The sequence below is a fragment of the Triturus cristatus genome, chromosome 3_1, assembly GCF_964204655.1.
Source record: "Triturus cristatus chromosome 3_1, aTriCri1.1, whole genome shotgun sequence".
Lineage (NCBI taxonomy): Eukaryota > Metazoa > Chordata > Amphibia > Caudata > Salamandridae > Triturus > Triturus cristatus.
Genome location: NC_140583.1, coordinates 555,124,684 through 555,145,302, shown reverse-complemented (window position 1 = coordinate 555,145,302; position 20,619 = coordinate 555,124,684). Strand labels below are relative to the sequence as shown.

Sequence of the window (20,619 nt, the reverse complement as noted above, 5' to 3'; positions counted from 1 at the left end):
GCAGTTACAAGAAGGCAAAACAATAAATTCAGGTTGGGTTGAAACCTCTTGCTAATCGTGTTTCTATAACTGGAGGTACCCTTACCATTTCTTGTTTTAAAACATGACACTGAGTACATTTCTTGTTAACAATAGTAACACAATTAGTGATGTGTCTCTGTTAACTAATATGATTCATCATTTAAAACATTAGTAGAACATGAAAGCCTAAAGCAACAGATTATGTGATGCATTTGTTGCGATTTTTTTCTTTGGTTCCTTAAAGTGTGGTGCAACTATTAGTTTGTGGCTCTTTCACCCACGTCATTCGAACCCAACTGGAGCAGCCTGTCATCATGACCCAAGTCTCCCTGTATAACGATTGATGATTGATCGTTAGACATTGCGTTGCATCTTGTTATTCCTTTGTGTCTATAAGATGGTGTGTCCCTGTAGAGGCTTCCTTAGTTTGGAGCCCTCACTCAGAATGCGCTTTGGAATCCTCTCCGTGGGCTTGTGGGGCACCCTTGAAGTCTCAGCGGCTCTAACCCGCCTGTCTGAGTCGGGGCGACTCTTTGCCCATCTGCTTTTCTATAAATGAACCTCTTCTAAACTTATAGCCTTGTGTTTTTACTTGATACTACAGCTTCCTACTTCTGTAAAATACATCTACGCATGTGATGCCTTAGCATGAAAAAGTATGTTTTTTAAACGTATGACTTTCCCTTGTGTCGTTTGAAATGTCTTATTGAATTCTTTTTTAGGCCTTTGGAAAATTCTGATGACATAGAATCGCTACAATTCTACTCTAAGTTTGAATCGGGAAATCTTCGGAAGGTCATTCAAGTGCGCCGGTAAGTGAAGCTCTGACACAGAGATTGGAAGCCTGTGGCATGGTTGTTAAAGTTACTTTAAATAGTTGTAGGTAACAAATGACTGTTTCCAGGAACACAACTTCACTTAAATTGTCTTTTCTGGCTCGTTTCTGCAGCCTCAGCGGTTTACTTTTTCTTGGAAGCACTGAAGCTTAAAGATAGATACACATTCCCCAGTCAGGTTCTGCAGGAGCTCTTCCTGCTGGATTCAAATCCCCCGGTACAAAGGTGCTATATAAAGAGTGGAGTCGAGGGAGCAGTGCAGATGTCATGGGGAATGCATAGCTTCTACTACATCATTTGTTAATGTTATTCACAGTCAGGAAGATCCAGGCATGCCTATTACTTGCAGTGCACCTCGCCACACAAGTCAGCACTAAGGTATCACCCAATCTGGGCACAGATCTCACTACCCTACTAGTTTGTCACGAGGAATCACGTTCCATGAACATTGCTATGCCTTTGTCTGACATATAGTTTCACCAGTGCCTGCCTCCTTCCGTCATATATCATCTTTACTCTTCTAATTCATACGTCATGCGCAGGGGAGGAACTCTAATATGCTGTCAATGATAATGTTATGAGATCCTGGAAATGTAATTTGTAATTTGTTGAATAGAAGTTGGTTCATATTTTTGCTATGGTTGTACTATTATTTTAGTCTGAATTTCCGAGTGCTTTACATAGCTGTGAACTACTCAGACTGCGGTTTATTTGAATTTTCATTTTGAAATATTTGTTTAAGGGCAAAACAATCACTTTTGCTATGATGCACCCTCTTTAACAGCCTTCACATGGCAGTTTCAGACAATCATGGCAGAATACTAACAATATGGCCACTCAGCCCAAGAGCTGGAATTCCTGCACTCATAGATGCTGAAGGTTGATAAAAAACTGAGAAGCTCAAGGACCTGTGGCACACATCCAAAAATCATAAACCTGTATTTACAAAGAGAAGTGGGTTAACATGTTTGTGGCTCATCTTTCAGGTAGTATATGGGTCAGACGTCAAGGAGTAATCCCACAAGAGATGGGGCAGAGTTGTGCTGAGGCCAGAAATTATTGAAGCTGCTGGCCTCCCAGAATATGTTGGTTTTTAAGCCTGTGTTGGAGAACAGTTGATGGGCAAGGCCCACAGATAAGTGTCCAAGACATTCCATAGTTGTGTGTCAGGTGTTATAGTGTTTTTACCTCCATGCTTCTTACTCTTGTTCTTGGACTGACAAATTCGTATTGGGACTTCCAAATCTGAGATTAGATTGCTTTCATGTTTGTTTCTAGTGGGTTGCCAGTTTTAACATGCATACTGGACTTTTACCCAAAATGTGGATATGTAAATGCATATTTTGAATTTTATCTGTTGTTCCATTATCAACTTTTGCAATGATGGCAATACAGTAACTGCTTTCTAGACATAGTTTTGCTACCATAGAGGATGTTGGTCTAAATATGATTCAGGGCTGATATAGTGGAGGAGGATATAGACAGGTTGGTTATTGGTCAATGGGAGAGGGTTCTGACAATGTGCCAAAGGTATTCCATGACAAGAAGCTAGAGGCCCTCCCCCCCTCCAGTACCATAGATGGTCTTGTTGGTGCCCCAGGTGGTATTGCTTCTCCAATATAAGGGGATTTCTGTTTCAAAATCTGAATATAGGACTGGTGAAGTGTAGGAAATGTAACTTATGGTTGAGTGGTTGGAAGCCCCACTCAGGTAACAACCACAGTCCTTGTCGGTGAAACACATAAGTTACTAAATTAACCTGTGCTTAACCCTCTGTTAGCTTGACAGAAAGCAAGCAGGCTTAACTTAGAGGCAATATGTAAAGTACCTATGCAGCACACAAGCTGCAATACTATGAAAACACAACACAAGGAAAATCCCATGCTAATAAGGATTGTATTAAATCATTTGACACCAAAACAACAAAAATCCAATGAGTAGAAGTGGAGTTATGAATTTTTAAAAGTTTAAGGTAAAAACTAGCAACTAAAAGATCAAAGTACCAATCGTGGATTTAGAAACATAAAATGATATCAGAACCACAGAGGCCCAATCAGTGGAACTGGAGATATGCACTTTCGTTGTGTTAGGTAGCTACAGTAGCTAAAAGCACACAAAGTGTGGGCCAGATACAAAGACCAGGTTAGTCCCACTGAAAAAGTTACCATCTCAAAGTCTGACAGGAAGTGTTCCGTTAGCGATAAAGAAGGCTGCGAGCAGCAGGGAGAGCTTTGTGGATGGTTGTTGCTGTAGCGCAAAGAGGAGGACGAGCGGTGCAGTGTTGTCAATGAAGCATGAAAAGTCGGTCGGGTGACGCAGATAGTCATCGCTGGAGCTTCACGTTGGAGGTCACCACAGTAGTCATTGCTGTAGCAAGAAGTGCTGATCTCACCTTGCCGATTGTCACTTATGGAACCTGTTGCATGAAAGTTGGGTTCACAGGAGATTTGCATTGGTTGTCATCGCAGGCCGGAGAGTTTCGGTGCAACCAGTCCTATTCATGGTTGTTAAGAACCCAAACTTCAGAATTTCATCTTTCTTCATAGGAGGAGCTCAACCTATGCCAGCCAAGAGTCCAAGACTTGGCAAGGCACCCCTTGAGTACCAGGAACTCACTCCAGCAGAGGTCAGCAGGCCTCAGGAAGGTCCAGTTGCAGGGCCAGGCAAGGTAGCCCTCAAACAGCAGGGCACTCCTCTGGGAGAAGCAGGGCAGTCCTTAAAGGGGCAAGGCAGTCCTTCCTCTACAATGCACCCTGGTCTAAGAGCATACCGAAGAGTGGCTCTGATGGTCCAATATTTATACCTGGTAACAGCCTTTAAAGTGGAGGGGGAATTCCCTACACTACCCGCATCCCAGAAAAGTTATTCCCTTCCCCTGCCAAAGCTGCACAAGGTCTGGGGTTATAAACAACTGGTGTCAAGGTCCTTTTTGTGTGCTGGAGGTAAGCCCTTGAAGTATAAGTGGGGCATGGAACAGCTCCACCCCCAGACATCCTGACAGGGTAGCCAAACCTGCCCACAGCAAGTCCCTGTGTGTCACTGTCTGAGAGGAATACACACACCCGAATGAAAGAGCTTTTCAGTCATGTGATTCAGAAAGCATAAATGATTAGGACAAGAAAATGTAAACTTTCTAAATGTGGCATATTCAGAATTGTGACATAAAATCTGACTTCATCATTACAGAAGTGTTTTAATTTGAATGTATTTGAGTATAAACACCATATCTCTCTCTGTTTCCAATCAAAGGTTATCACTTATTAAATGTAATAAGGTAACATAGTCTTAGCCAATGGGGGAGAAAGGCCTTGCCACAGTGAAAAATAACTTTTGCAGTTTTTCACTGCCAGGATATGTAAAATGTAAGTACACATGTCATACTTGTTAAATACTATGCACCCTGCTCTAAGAGCTGTTAGGACCTACCTTAGTGGTGACTTATAATTATTAAAAACAAAGGTTTATGCATTGCAAAAGGTTTAATATATGAGGTTTAAATAGCAGTTTAAATCTGCACAACAGGCTGCAGTGGCAGACCTGAGACATGTTTCAAAATGCTACTTCAGTGGGTGGCACAATGAGTTCTGCAGGCCCAATATAGCATTTAGTTTACAGGCCCTGAGTATATGTAGTACCATTTACTAAGGACTTACCCGTATATTAAATGTGCGAATCAGGTATAGGACAATTTTAGCATGTTTTAGGAAGAGAGCACAAGGACTTTAGCACTGGGTAGCATTGTTAAAGTGCATAGAGTCCTCATACTAACAAAAATGGGTTCAGCAACACAAGGCAAAATATCTGGGAAAGACCCTGCAAAAGGGCAACTTCCAACAAGAACTATCTCGTTTTTCAATTAGATGTAATATTGAGGATTAAGGAGAGGCACTAGCAGGTTGAATTAAATGATTGATTAATGCGTGGGTTAAGGAGCCGCTGCTTATCTGCAGTTGTTGTGTATAAAGTCAGGCTTAGGATGGTAATGGTACAGATGTGTCTACCTTTAGAAAAGAATCTGAAATTATTTAATACAATGTAGAAAGTTTTGAATTATTTCAAAGTACTTGGCGTGGTATACTAAATGGTAGGGCCACATAAGTAACTTATACATCTTTTATAATCTATGGCACCGTTAAAGGGCTTTTCGTCATGATTGGGAGCTTTTCATATGTCCTTCATCCTAATATATGACTGGAGTCAAAGGATCCAGCGGCAGGACGTAAGTGTCAACAAGCGTGCGTAGTCAGAAAGATCCTTCTCTACAGGGGGAAAAAAACTGTGACTTAAATGTGTTTTTAACTTTGGAGGACTGGGACAAGATGCTGAGGTGTGCCCCGGGAGATCACACCTAATGGGGGCAAGAAAAACAGGTTTGTCGTGCTCCAAGCTTTTTGTCATGCTGAAAACATGTTCAGAAAAGTATCTAGCCTCGTGGAGCCTCTGCTCGGCTATAACTTTTAGCCTTACCCCACTGGTGGACTGTAAGAATTGAAAAAGTGACTAAGCCTGAAGGGAAAACCTTGGACCAGATGAACAGTAAATAAATTCCAGTGACAAAGCAACCTCAGTGACTAAAAAAGCCAGTGTTTTGTCTGGCTCTGAGCTTTTTATGCCAAAACCAACAGATTCAGTGGGTGCTTGATTACGACATATTCAATGCCAATGGATGCTTTCTGGCCTAGCCTTGGCCCTTTCCCAGCTGAAAGATTTTTACTTCAATTTTAGAGACAAAGGGTCTGATTTTGAATATGGAGGACATGGAGTATCTTGTCTGTTAGACCGAACGTTCTTCTGCTCTGTCTACAGTGGAGAGGACTGTCATGTTTTTCCTGTGTAAACCCTGCTGACACTTTATGCTGATTGCCCATGGACATCAGACTGTCTGCCCTATTTAGAGCGGAGGGTCTCACATGTTTTTTCCCTCTGGGCCCCCAGGAAAAGCCTGACCATATCAGAGAGAAATAAATACTCCACATCCTGGGAGAAAACGTAAAGGGTGTAAGGGTCTTTAGATTCTGCGTGCTCCGCCCAAATGCCAGACACCAACAGATGATTTATTGGCATTCATTAGACTTCCTTGGACCCTACCTGCTTATGGGCTGACATCGCCCCTTTTTAATGGCTGGTCTGATGGGGTCATTGCACTACTGCTGCTTGTGTGCTGGCCGCCACTATCATCTCTTTCTATTATACTTTCCTGCCTCATGCTACATCTGATTGCACATACTTTTATCATGTCACTGCACCTACAAGAAAGAGGTCCACTGGTTAGGAAGCTCACCCACCTGCCCATACGCCTGCCCCCTTGCCTGCTTGCAACCAGATTTGTGCTGCCATGGGTGCAGCCCAAAATGTGGATCTGCCAATAAGCCACTGATGTGTCACTTAGAGACACAGCAAGTGGGGTTGTGGAGGACAACACAGAAAGATACAAAAGAAGCACAGAAAATAACTAAAGGGGTGCCAAGGCTGTCTAGTGGCTACAGACCAGAGTGAGTCATGCAGAAGATGCAGAAACCGTTGCAGAGCTCAGAACAACATATTCAGTAAAATCGCAGGGAAGTTATTAGAGGTTTTCAGCAGCACATGGAGTCTAACACATTGTGAGGAAGAGATGTTTTGACTGACAGTTGCAACCCCTCCTTTGCTGGCCATCCAGTTAGACTTCTATGTAGCCGGTCAGGATCATTGTGAAATCAGGAGAGGAGTGCTGGCTAGAGGTGAGGTGGTGAGTGGATCTGCCTATTGCTGACACATTGCAGAGTAAAGACCACTCCTCAGGTATTTCAAGTGTGGAATAGCACTGTTAATCACTTTAGATTTTCTCTGCATACTCTATGCATTTTTCTCTCCGAGGTTCTTCGGACTGGGAAATTTAATTTATTTGCTTAGTTTATATCACCCATTTAACAGCAGTACCACACAAGCCCAGTGTCACAGCAGCACCCTAGTACATTTTGAAGTACTGAAGTATCAGAGCGGATCCATTGATCTAACCATCATACTGCAATGAAATTGACAGATTGATCTGCACCAGTGACATAGCAAGGGTGTATCCTCCATCAGAGTAGGAGGTCAGATATAATCCTTCAATCCCACAGGTGGCATTTAAATCTAACAAAGTAAGCAAACAAATAATCAATAACATAAACCGACTCTTGGTAAAAGGTATCACCATCATTCCACATCCTATCAATGCAACAGGCTGTAACTGGGGCCTAGAGCACAGGTTGATACCAGGCACCTCCACTATTCTCATCCCACTGATGTCTTCAAACACTCACAAAAAGTACTAAAAGATGAACAACTCATAGTGACCTGGGAGCAGTAGACCACTGAATGATTGGCCAGCTCAAATGAGATCCAACAGTAATGAAGGGAGCCAGCCAGATTCAATGATTGCCACGATTAGAGCGAGAATGTCCCAAATAGGTATTTTAATTGCTTTGGAGTAGGGTCAGGATTTTGCAAGATACTCGTGATTAACAAATACTGGAAGGGGTGATTTATTGTATAATTGATCCACAAGGATTCATGTCTCAGTTGTCCACCCTGATTGTCATTTTTTTTTTCTGAAACCTGAATGATTGCATTATAGGAGGCAGGTGTTTTCTGGCCATGAGGAACCATCTTACTCATATATCAATTGACGGGGTAATACAGCGAGGGAGTTAGTGTCAGGCAAAGTTTCTAACTGCACCTGAAAAGTTGGGCAAATTTGCTACATTTATTATAATTTTTCTTAATAGGTATCCTCATCCGTGAATTTTATATGTTAGGTATTTAGATATAAATGTTAAAATATACGAACACATTTATTCACAACATTATGTATTGACGTGATAAGTCTGCTTGGATATATTCATGTTATGACATATGAATTGAATTCTCTGTTCTTCGTGATTATTTAAATAATGAGCCCGTTTTCATGGAAGTTGATTGTTTCACTTGTTTTTTTTTTGTTAAACACTAAGCAAGGTTCCACAAAATGAATGTAAGTGAAAGGGTGCCAAGGTTGGTTTTGCTACTTCTATATTTTGATCAGATATGTTATATAAACTAAGAACAGAGCGTGAAGAGAGAGAGATAGTTTTTCACCAGAGATTCTAGACAGATGACAAGCAGAATGGTATCACATTCCTTTGCTGCAGGCTACTTGGAGACACATTCAGTCTTCACTCGATGGGCTTATCAGCCTGTCTGTCAATTCAGATGAGAATAGCAGATGCTCTTGTATACTGAACTTTAGTTCAATTGTTCAGACGAGCTATGTGGTTGTGAACCATTTTTGAAATTTGATTTAGGCTCTTTCTTTGTTCCTAAGATTAATTTAGTTAGCCAAAGGGATGAGGGTGGGGTTATTAATATTGATACAGCAAAGGCTTTATTATTTTACCAATATGTTACAATATTATTTAACATTCCCACTCCTGGGTAACTTTGTCGGCACTATATTATTGATTTTAATAATACTTACAGTTCATATTGTATGCATTAGGGGAGGAGTTTTATTTTAAATATATCTTCAAAACGTATTCCTGGATTCCTAGAGTTTTTGAGGATTTTTTCCATAATGAAAGAGTGTTTGAGTTCCAGTAATTATCCAAGTATTGTTGTATAACATTGATCATGACCTAAAACACATCTCATTTAAATAGTGGTCAGCAGACAGTGGGGAGGTTGCAGTCCAACTGGAATTCAGTCTCAGGTTGGGACATTGGCACAAGTTCGTAGTGCTAGAAGCTCTAGAAAGCCTATCCTATCTTTGATAAGACTGGCAGAGTTTTCATGTGTTTTCACAAGGCAAAGTTTTACCCATCTTGGGCTCCACAGAAGTTGATATTCCCTGCAGCAGCATACACTAACTAAGAAGGGCAGAATATTCTGCTGCTGGAAACCTGTCTACGATCAGACCCACACCATGTAGAAGGTGCTGGGGCATAGATACATTGTGAGCGCGTGAGAAAGAGACCACTCAGGGAAGGAGTCTTGTGGGGATTGATGATCAGGCATTTTATCTTGATGGGACTCTAGCTACAAGTACAGGACACTGATGCAAGTGGGGCCTCATGCATCATGAATGCAGTGGCGTAACTTAGGCCCCAGAATCCCCTGTGGTGTGGGGAGCCCAGTGCTTAATTTGAGCCAGTGCTTTCCGGTGCTCAGTACCGGCACTTAATTGGTTTCTGGTGCCCGGCACCGGCACCTAACTGTTCTAAGTATGGTGTTGACAGTCTACCACATGGTGGCGCTGTTCATCTAATTTAGATATGAGCAGAACAACGGTTGTTTAGGAATACACTATACATTAACAGAGAGCTAATACCTGCCTCCCCAGCCATTCCTTTAGCTTTGGGGACCTGGAATAATCTGTACTGTTGCATTTACACGTGAGAGAGATGGTTAGTAGTTGTTATGGCAGGGATGACAACAGTGATGTGTAGTGCAAGCTACAGTGACGTCCTGGTCAGAGCCCTGGCACTTAATATTTTACAAATTAAGCACTAGGAGTGGGGCAAGATCAGGAGCCCCCCTCTGCACAGTACCCTGACTGAGTCCACATACCATGCAAGGGTACCCCCTCAAGTTTCATTATGCCACTGCATGAATGGTACCAGATGGGGGCTCCGAGCAGTGGATGAAGAATAACTTTCAAGACACAAGACTACACAGTTCAATAAGCAGCAGGAGAAGCAGTTTCTACTAGCATGAAAGGCAACCAAGGCTATGCTTTTTTATACTTTGCATGCTTCACATTTCCTGAAATTCTGAAAAGTTATAAAAACAAATATGACAAACAGTTTTGATTTGATCCAAGTCACATTTTCACATGCCCATAGCGGAAACTCTTTAATCTACCCTTAAAGTGGGAGTTTAGCCCTCTATGATCATATTTGCCGCATTGACAGGAAATAATAATCATGTATGATTGCGTGGACTCCACATGCTCTCCATGATGCATTTTCTCCTCTTTAGTGATTGTGATCGCTATACTTTCATTGACCTTCCACAAACCTCAAATGAATAATTAAATTATTAAAAATGACATTTTATTATTACCCACAATTCACTGAAAAGCCTGTTGGTGAGCTCAAATAACGCAAACAAAACAATTAATTAGATAGTTATCGTCACTGGCACCACAAGAACAGTACCATCCCACTGTTCGAATGTTGGAAATCAAAACTGACCAATTTCAGTGCTTCTTAACCTTTACATGATCTCATTCCTAACACACATGGATCTGTGTTTTTCACTGAATATAACATCTTCAGTACCATTTTTCATCAAAGCAAAATATAAAAACGTTTCGATCGATTTTTGATTTTTGCATATAATCTTCAACATGTCTGATGACATTTAAAAAAAGATAAAGTTTCACAGACTATAACAATTGACTGAAAGCATCTTATGTAGCATGTTTTCCAAAATATTCCAATAGAAAATGCTTTCAAAGGAGGAAATCAATTAATGCAGAATATTAAGGGGCAGATTTACAAGAAAGTGACTCATCTGTAGAGATGTGTCACTTACCCTATGTTTTAGTCCTGGATTTTGATTAAGAAACCTTTAGGTTACCGACGTTTTAGCTTTTTTTTCTTTACTTGATATTTGATACAATTGGACTGACATACCTGATAAATATGATCTGCAGAACAAAAGGCCTACACAGGTTACCTGTACTTTGTGCATGCACTGTGCAAATGCTAAGCCTTTAAACATTGTCTTTCCTTGCTGTATAAACTGAATAAATATCAAAATTATTACTTTGAGAATAATCACTTTTAGAATTAACATTCCAAAAACATGGGTGGGTATATTCACAAAAGCATTTATAAGTATGGGAACTAGTGCTAAGGAGTACTCTTCTGGGTACTCGTATATGTCTTTCCAAATCAGCTCCTATACCCTAACTAGGGGTGGGCGGAATTTGCGAAAGTGACTTTCGCAAATTATTGCGAAAATGTTAAAAATCTCCGCAAACACATGGAAATATCGCGAAGATGCGGAAATTTTTTTCCCGCCCGTTCGCGGTATTTTCTGCGTGGTCGCGGCTCACCAACTTACCCATGCGGTTGCTCGCGGGCGCGGCCATCTTGTTTTCACTCTTCTCGCGGTGCATGATCGCGAGAAGAAAGACTTGATCGCACGACCAATGACATTACTGCGGGCGCGAACTGTCGCGCAAATGGCTACCAACAATCCAACATCTCGTGGAGAACGCGACCGGTTCGGGAAAACTTGTCGGCGAACGCGGGGATTCAGGTAAGGCGATCGCGCGCGCGCGAGAATGTATTATTTCACAGCGCGAGCAAGAAACAAATTATCGCTAAGCTGCGGAATGCGGAAATTTTGACATTTTCGCGCTCTCCACGGAACGCGAACATGTCAAATTATCACAATTTCCGCGAGCGGAACGGAAATTTAGCCCAGGCCTAACCCTAACCCACTATTAATAAAAGTGCAGAGGGCATGGTCTTTTCTATCTGTACTAACTGTATACGGATATTCCTTGAATATTCCCACTTTAGATGTTTTAGGGCCAATTCACAAAAGCACGCAAGAGTATGTAAAAGAGTACTACAGGAGTACTACTTTACTTACTCGAACCACCAGGATACCAGTCAGAGACAACTCCCCCATTTTCTGTGATTTAATAGATAATTCTGATGTGTTTGACTCTGCAGACCGAAACATCTTGTGGAGAAAACTTACACGGTGGGCAATCCCAAATAATCTACTACAAGCAATTCTATCATTATATACCTGTACCTGGGCGAGTGTTAAGCTATTGCAGACCATGGTAACAGTGAAAAAATACACAAACAATAGTTTAAGCAAGGGTGCGTCTTTGTGCCCCTGCTATTCAATCTCTACACTACCGACGTGGATTCTACTTTGAGACAGGCAAACCTAATCCCCCAAAAATCAGAGCCAACAATGTCTCTATTCTCCAATATGCAGATGATATTGTGGGCCAATCCAGAATAGGGATCCAGAAACACTAAATGTCCTCCATAAATACAACTTAATCAACAAAATGGCTTTCATCAAAGGGAGGAGCCAAAACACACATAAGGGACCTACAACCAAGGGCGGAATCTGTAATCATCAGAACTTGTCAACTGAACAATTCTCTTGAAATCAATAAATCAATAAACTTTATTCAGCAATAAGCCATCAAAGTACAAACTCATTACAGATAAGTAAAAGATTCCAGTAAAAATCATAATAGGATAGATAAAAGCATTCTGGACATAAAAACATCATTAAAATCAGTTTAAAAAATATAAGACAATAAAAACAGTATACAGCGAACACTTCCACTAAGCGAATTAATTACACCATGGGCAATGCTGAGCAATGAGTTTTTTAATTGAATTGCCTTATCCTCCACATGGCCAACAAATAACGTGGAATCTCAAACACTACACACTGACTAGTGTCACAGTTCAAAATTCTCAAAGCCTCTCTAAGCATCCTAGTCCCAAGATTACGGCACAGTGTTCGAATGTACAGCCTCCCAGAACCTTGATACGCTGGACAAAAAAAATAAAAAACATGCTCAAATGTTTCAGTAGCTAGGGATCATGAAACACATTGCAGAGAGAAAGACCTTGATACACCCCCCCACCTAGCTGAAAAGTAAAGGAGAGGTAGAGACCTGTATCTAAGCTGCATATAAAGTTTCCTAGCAACTGCCGACTCAATATCATCAGAAAAACTTTCCAGCTAATAACTATCTTTCCATTGAAGGAAAGCCGTAGTCAAGGATCCTACATGTGACTGGCTATGCAGCAAACTCATCTTATATTGCCAGTAGGCATTCTTTACTTGGGCCTTAGATATTTCACTAGTCTCAAAGGGAGCGCCCCAAAGTAGTCTGAGGCCAATATTTGAGAGAGTGCCCTAACATACGTCAGCCATGGAATATCAACACCACCCATGCTACATAATATCGCCTGCAACCCTGCCTGATAAGGTGCCAACTCCGGAGTAGACCAAAATCTCTTGCAATATAATATGGACCTTAAGCAAACCACACCCATTTTATTTTTTTGTCCCATGTTTAACCATAAAGGAAGCAACGGGGTACTAATGGGAATGCCAGATAGCTCTCGCAGAAAATGATTTTCAACGAGCACGAGAATGGACACATCCCTATGCCCCCAATACTCTGCCCCATACAAAGCTGACCCATGCGCTTGGTGATTAAAAATTTGCAATACAGGTGAAATAGGGGATAAAGGAGAGCCTTTTTGTAATTTTACAATGCCCCTGAGGTTTGCGCTCTAGCCTTAACCTAGTTATATGTGGTTGCCAGTTAAAATGCTCAGTAAGGGTGACTCCCAAGTAGTACTCGAAGATGCGGACACATTCCAGATGCGACCCTCTAAGAATAGGATTAGGGCGTGTTACAAGGATTAAGTTCCATAAATTTGGTTTTAGTGATATTATATGGTTATTGTGATGTTAAATTTAAATCTTGAAATCCCCTCTGCCGACACAATAAGATGTGTAATAGGAGCAAAACTCTTCCCAATGATCAAATATGATCATGGAGCCTTTCTGGGCCAACTTGTCAAAGCTATGGAAAACCTTCCAGCTTAAAGTCTATAAAACGATCTTCAGACTACCCTCATACACACACGGGTGTCTGGTTAGGCTGGAATTTAGACTAGAGGGCCAGTCGTGGACCTGCATGGAGGCCTTTCCAAAGCATTACAATAGGATTTTGAAAGTGCCACCCAAGTCACTAAAAGCTGTCCTTCAGAATATTTTCAAATCGGGAAAGAATCCTTGGGCGAGCTATCTTCAAAGATCTATCATCTCACGTCATATTGACCAAATGGAGTTAAACAAGCTTCATCTTTTGCATGCAGCACTCATAACTATGTTAAAAAAAGCAAATGAGTATAGTTTCGAAACTATGTGACATGGGAAACTAAAGAACTCTGGGACTTTGTGAGCTTTGGAAAAATCAAACGCTAACATGCAGCCACACTGCTTCACCCCACAGTGATGCCTTCAATACCCGCTCTGGAAAACCTGCCTTAAGCAAATAATTGTTGCATGACTGGTGGGAATACAGATTCAACCCCAAATAGGCCTCTCTCAAGAATTGTCAGCTGCAGACTCTGTGCTTACAAGACCGAGGGGCATATCCTCAAGGACTTATAGCCGAGTTAGCTGCACTTTATTGCAGCCAAAGGGGCGATAGATTTATCGCCCTATTCACAAGCTGGTACTACGAGCCGCTATAGGCAGTTTTCCTGCAATAGCAGCCGCAAAAAACATCCCCACGGATGACACCAGCAAATAACGCTTATGAGATGTAAAGTAGGCGTTCCCGTGCAAAAAGCCGCGACAAACCCACTTCGCAACATTCTCAACGACTAGCCAGATCAGCGATAAGATCACAAAACATGCGATAAGACGCATTAGCAGCAGGGAATTAACACCTGCTCTTTCCTGGTATTAGGTCGGACGATAACCTGCACCAAAAATGGGAGCCCAGACCACAACCACACCAGAAGAACAACAGATGCCATGGAGCTACTGATCATGCAGCTAGGAACCCCAAGAGGGCCACAATACTTACTGCCACCACACCCAGGCCCGCCACCCCACCGGACCTTCCCCACCCCCCTCCTCCAGGACTACCATAAATGCAGCACAGACAAAGACAGCAGACCTTCAGAAAATTTAGCAGCCTCACAGACTTAATACCAGAGGATCTCATTGCCCACTACAGGCTAAAAAGGACAACCATCCTCCACATCCTGGCCATCATTGCCCACAGGCTAACGGTACCAACACAGCGGACAACCAACATCCCTCCGCAGACAAAGCTGGTGGCTGAGCTGCACCTGTTGGCCTCTGGGACCTTCCAACCAACAACTGCCAGAGTCGGAGGAGTCGCACAGCAAGCCCTATCCAAGTTCCTCACACCTGTCTTGGACACCATCATCAGCTTGGTACCCCAGCACCTTTACTTCCCACACACTGTGCAGGAACAGCTGGAGACCAAGCAAGGCTTCTGTGCCATAGTTGGCTTCCCGCACGTGTTGGGGGCAATCGACTGCACACATGTACTCCTCATGTCCCCTGCTGCCACTGCACACAATGACCACAACAGGAAGCACACGCATTCCATCAATATGCAGGCAATAGTGGACCACCTGGGACTCTTCACAAATGTCGTCGCCAACTACCCAGGCAGTGTGCATGATTCCTTCATCTTCCGACAGTCCATCATCAACCAGCGCTTTGAGGCTGGTACCTATGGGAATGCATTGCTCATTGGTAAGTACCAAATGAACACACCACACATCTCAACTCCATAATCATGCAACTCACAACTCACACATTACAAATTCTCATACAACATGCCCACCTACCAGACACAACAGCACTACTCACTGTGGTAACCTGGGCTAGCAATGTACACAAGCTATCAATGGCATGGCACCTCAGCCACGCAATAGCAGAATGAATGAGAATGTACACAATGCCACGTGTGGCGTGGATGCGCTGGCCAGACTTCCGTATGCAGACCATGTCGACATATACTGCTGGTGTTTAGAGTGTAGTGGACAGTGGATGCAACCATATTACCCCAGGCATTGGGGAAGATCACGAAAATGTAGTTTGTTATGTCCCCCCCTGTAATGTGAGCGTAGTGGGCTGGGCCGGCGTATGCCATGCCAGCGTAGGGGTGTGAATATAAAGCCCATTGCTCTGGGCGTGATTCTCTTCTGGAATGGCCAACATGTCTACCAGGGTGGTGCCTCTCAGCCCACCACAAGGCCGACGGCGTGAGCGGCAGTGCCTGCGATCCTGTGCGCCTGCTGCACCCCAGGCCGCTGGTCCCCAGACACGTCTTGGTCGCCCCTGCGCAACCAGGCCTCACTGCTCACCTTCTGACACCGGAGTGTGTCAAAGAGGGCCCACCACGTGCCAATGCAAGCTCCAAGCCCGAGGCCTGTGACCTTTGCAGTCTCCTCAGACCATCACAGCCTCCACGTCCCTAGCACTCCACCGTTGCCTCCAGCCTACACATTTGGAACTGAGTCTTGATTTCATGATGGCCGAGTTCATATGTCAATGGCAGCATTTATATCACTGTACTCCCTTCGATCTGGTGCCACCAACTCCATGCATCGCAAGGCAACGACACGTGTCTGTGGGTCCTTGCTGACTACTGCCTTCGGCCTACACTGCAGTCAAGTAGGTCACACATTTGAAACTGAGTGTTGATTTTTTTATGGCAGAGATTATACAATTGTACACGCCTCAAAGCAGACTGCATCCCCTTCCAGCTCTGGTGCTACTAACTCTGTGCCCTGGAAGTCATGGACACTCTCTGGTTGAACTTTGATGGCATCTGAGTCTATGCCCTGGGGGTTGTCTTCATCATCATGTGGATGGTACTGACTTGGTGTTGAACATGAGTCTGTAGCATTCATCTCCTCCATAGTGCCTGTTTCTGCTTGATTCTGCCCTCTGCATCATGCCCTGGAACACCTTCCACTGTCCCCCGAAACACTCCGCGACATTCAGCTTCGACATCGATGAGGACCCGCTCAGCTCTTGTGGCCCTACCTCAGTGCACCGTAAGTCACCGTCCCGTGGCGGTGTGCCTGTGCCGGCCGGCGTGCATCCGGGGTCACTAACTCTGTACAGCTCAAGTCATGGACCCTTGCTGTTTGAACTTTGAACTTCTGATTGTCTGATCACAGTTGCAGTTGGTGCCAGCACCAACCAGTCCCTGAGGGCTGGCTTACACTCACCCCACACCCATCCAGCACAAGCGTCACTGGACATGTGGCCCTGGCAATAAAAGGGGCTTGGTGCACGTGCCCATAGCCAGTTCCACAAACTATCTAAGTGTGTCTGTGTGGTCATTATGTATGCATGAGGGCCCCGGGCCCTACTACTTCACATTGTGCTGTGTACAGCTGACACAACCATGTCACCTCAGGCAGTAGGGAAGACCTGGGACATGTAGCTGGGTCGTACCCCCTGAAAGCGTAAGCGTAGTGGGCTGGCATACGACAGCTCAGCGTAGGGGTGTGGATAATCACCCCTTGACTCTGGGCGTGGTTAAGTTTTGGCCTTGCCAAGGAAGTAATTAATACGTGTTGTAGTGTCAGCACCACCCGTCCCACAATGGACAATGTTGCACTGTAGCATGCCCCCGGAGTGTGGGCTTGGCCAAAGGGATAAATGAAGGAGTGCAAGCCCGCTCGGGGTCCGGAATCATACATGCCAACTGTTGTGTGTGTCACTATTACCGCAGCATAAGACAAAGGTCTACCGTCAACCGCATCACGAGTTTAGCCAGCCATGAACTAGACATCTGTGTCTGTCCTATACTTACCATAGGCCTACACACACTTGGCAACTCACCTTCAACACACGACATCACAGTGTCTTTGTCTGGCTTGTGGACATGCGCAGACAGGCATGACAATGGTGTCTCATAGGAGTGCAAGTGATGCAACCGGGCTGCTCACATTAGTAAATGGGCTCGAGGGGAGGGAGGAGCTGCAGTAAGGCTACGTAATACACATTGATGCTGCTCATTTGCTACAAGCAGTACATGTCCAATAGGAATCACTAAGTCACACATATCACACACCAATGAACTAGTGAGCCTGCCAACACATCATGCAGAACCAACTATTGACTCATGTCTCTCTTTTTTTTTTTTTTTTTTTTTTTTTTTTAAAAAGGTTTTCATTTTATAATGAAACAAGGCAGAAGGATCAGGTGCCAAACAATTTTCAAACAGCAATTACAGATATGCAGAGTAATAAACGTAAGCGATTTACAGCAATCCATCAGGTCAATGGCGCAAACACAAGAACATCAGGATGGGGAAAAATATCATAAGCAGTTGCGCCTGCAGTCCTACGCCAGAACTCCCGGAGAACGCCCCGGAAATTGCGGTACACACGGAGCGGCAACGAGTCATAGCAAAGGAGGTGTATCACGCTGATCCCAGAAAAGAAAAACAAAAAAAAAAAAAAAAAAATCAGAGAAGAAAAAGGAGGCCATGGAAAAAGAGATAAAAGACTAAAGAATCCCCTCCCCCAACCCCCCACCCTGCACCTCTGCAGATGAGTACGGCCCCCCCCCCAGCAGTGTGCCTGTCGCCCTGGAACCAGACCCGAAATATAGGAGAATAGGGAAAAAGAAGTAGGAAAAGAACCCCACCAGACGGGGGGGGTAGAGAAAGTATTAATAAACTGGAGGAGGGCCTTCAAAACATACCCCCGGCTTCTCCCTCCCGCACGGTAAGTTTCCCCCAAAGTGAACAATAAACGGCACAAAATCTATCTTCTCAAAGAAAGATGGGGAGCATTATGCACCTATTATGCTGTTAGCTATGCCAGGAGAGCACGCAACCCCTGAGCCCGCCCGTCCACTAGATGACCACCCCTGAAGGATCAGCCTCATCCCTGACCACTCTTTGGGAGTCTGCCCATGCCTACCCCTCGACCCAGCACCATATCCGATGTTCCAAGGTAGAGGATTGTCCAAAAACGTCCGAGAAGCGACGCACACAGGTGGGGTGGAAGTCTCTGAGCATCAACACAGTCCGCAGCGTGGAGAAACAGGCTTCCCAGTGCTGCACAAGGATATGCACTGCACTCCAGGTCCAGGAAGGCAGAAGCAGCCAAAGCAGACAATAGTTGCTGGAGTTGTCTCTGGGTCGCAGGAGGGCACGTACGGGACGAGGCTACCACATCCCACTCAGGTCTAGTGCCTCCGGGGCAGATCAGGTCCTCAGCTGGACGAACACACTGTAGCATACTGGCCGGAGTGTCCAGCTGTGCACTAACCTCAGGGGTGGCCGCCAAAGTGTCCTCCTGTGCGCAGTGTGGGTAGTCCCTGTGTACGTGCGGACAGGCGGGCCGCCACTGCCCCAACGCCGACGCCACACTGTCGAGCTTACTCCCCAAGACCCCGACACCATGAATCAAGGAGGAGTGAAGAGCACCAAGGGCCTCGAGGAGGTCGCCGTACCCCAGCACAGCTCTCTGCGATCGCGCCGCCACACTCCCGAAAGTCGCACTCTCACAATCCCGCTGCGGCCCAGCGGACAGGATGGTAGGCTTCATTGCAACAAGATGGCCGCCAAGTATGCCCGACCCTCACCGGGGCCGGGACCCTGGGACAAGCGTCTCGATGTCCACGTCGCCGGTGACCGGGTTCCGGGGGCAGGCGAAAAGTTATCCATTGCGTGGTCACGGGCAACAGTCGTCCCCACTACGGACCAGCTCCTGTAAAAATTCGGGGGCGGCCCGCAATGATCAGGGCAGGATACGGGCGGCGGCCGGGCAGCTCACCATCAAAGGCAGGGGCAGCCACCGGAGGGTCTGAGAATTGCACCCCCGGGCATGCACTCGGTCCGCTACGCATGACAGTAGAGACGACCACGACGAAATGTAGGCCGAGTTTGGCACCGCTCCGGTGGACCGACTCCACCCAGTCACGACAGGCCGCTGTTGTTGAACTGCCACCCGGCCACGGCGTCCACTCGAGGTCCCGGCTCCAGGGCTGCACAGGCCGCAAAGTTCAAATGCACATTTCTCCGGCGATACCGCAGCCAGAAACCTCGGAGTCACACAGTCGGGTGCCTCTCTCCTTCAGAAACACGACCGCGTAGCACAGGTTAAGGATCTCGTGCAGGATATCCGTGCGGGATGCGGAGGTTCACGGAGCCGGGAGTCTACGCTGCCGTCCCGGTCGCCATCTTGGCTCCTCCTCCCGACTCATGTCTCTCTTCACTGTCACAGATGATCAAGGATATGCAATCTGCACTTGGATGATGACACCCCTCCATGCCCCGAACACTCAGGCCCAGAGGCAGTACAATGCAGCCCACAAACGTACCAGCGGCATCATGGAACACACATTTGGAGTGTTAAAGTCATGTTTCAGGTGCCTGGGCATCACAGGTGGATGGCACCTGTACAGCCCAGACATTGTGTGCAAGATGATTGTTGCATGTTGCGTGTTGCACAACATATGTGTACTCACCAATGCCCCATGGCTACAAGTGCCAGATGCACCGGACGATTATGAGGAAGATGAGGCAGGTGGACCACACCCACTGCAGCTGCAGCAGGATTAACCCATGGGAAAACCATCATTGACAATTTCACTTCACATTGTCACAGTCCTTAGCAATCATGGGACAGTACACAATGACCACAGGCACAGCATGTGCAAATAAATTCACACATTCCCTGAGTGCATGTCACTCCTCTGTACAAGCACTTCACTCTGACAAGGGTAAATGCAACATGTAGCGCTAACAATCTCAAAAATTGAAAATAGATGGTGGGTGTATCACCCCTGTACAAAGAGGCTGTTTAGGGTGTCTTGTATTCGAAATGCCATTTCTGGGTGTCAAAGATAGTACGGAATCCCACTCATCAGCGTTTCACATGTGTCCCACATCATTACATCTAGGCGGTCATTTGTGCCCTACAATTGACAACAGGGCTTCCTTTGGGGTCAAATATGTACCAGCATGATGCAGGGATGCTCCCTGTGACTCAGGTCCCACAACATGAGCAACATGGACGTAAGGGAGAATCACTGCCCCTACATTCGTCCATGCTTTCATACTTGGTTAATCATAGACGTGTCACATCTGTGTGTATTAGAATGTATTATTCACATTCCGTGGAGTGTTGAAGCTGTCTTAGTACTGGGCCATGCAGACAACTCTTTACAATGTTGC

The 20,619-nt window shown here is 45.0% G+C and overlaps 1 protein-coding gene across 1 annotated transcript in view; it reads left to right on the top strand.

The window, feature by feature from the left end:
• Nucleotides 1-20,619, top strand: part of AGBL1 (AGBL carboxypeptidase 1) — a 3,971,795-nt gene that overhangs the window by 1,337,076 nt on the left and 2,614,100 nt on the right. The window contains exon 13 of the mRNA XM_085644473.1: nt 744-833. Within this exon, the coding sequence (XP_085500599.1) occupies nt 744-833 (90 nt within the window). The remainder of the gene's footprint in view (nt 1-743; nt 834-20,619) is intronic.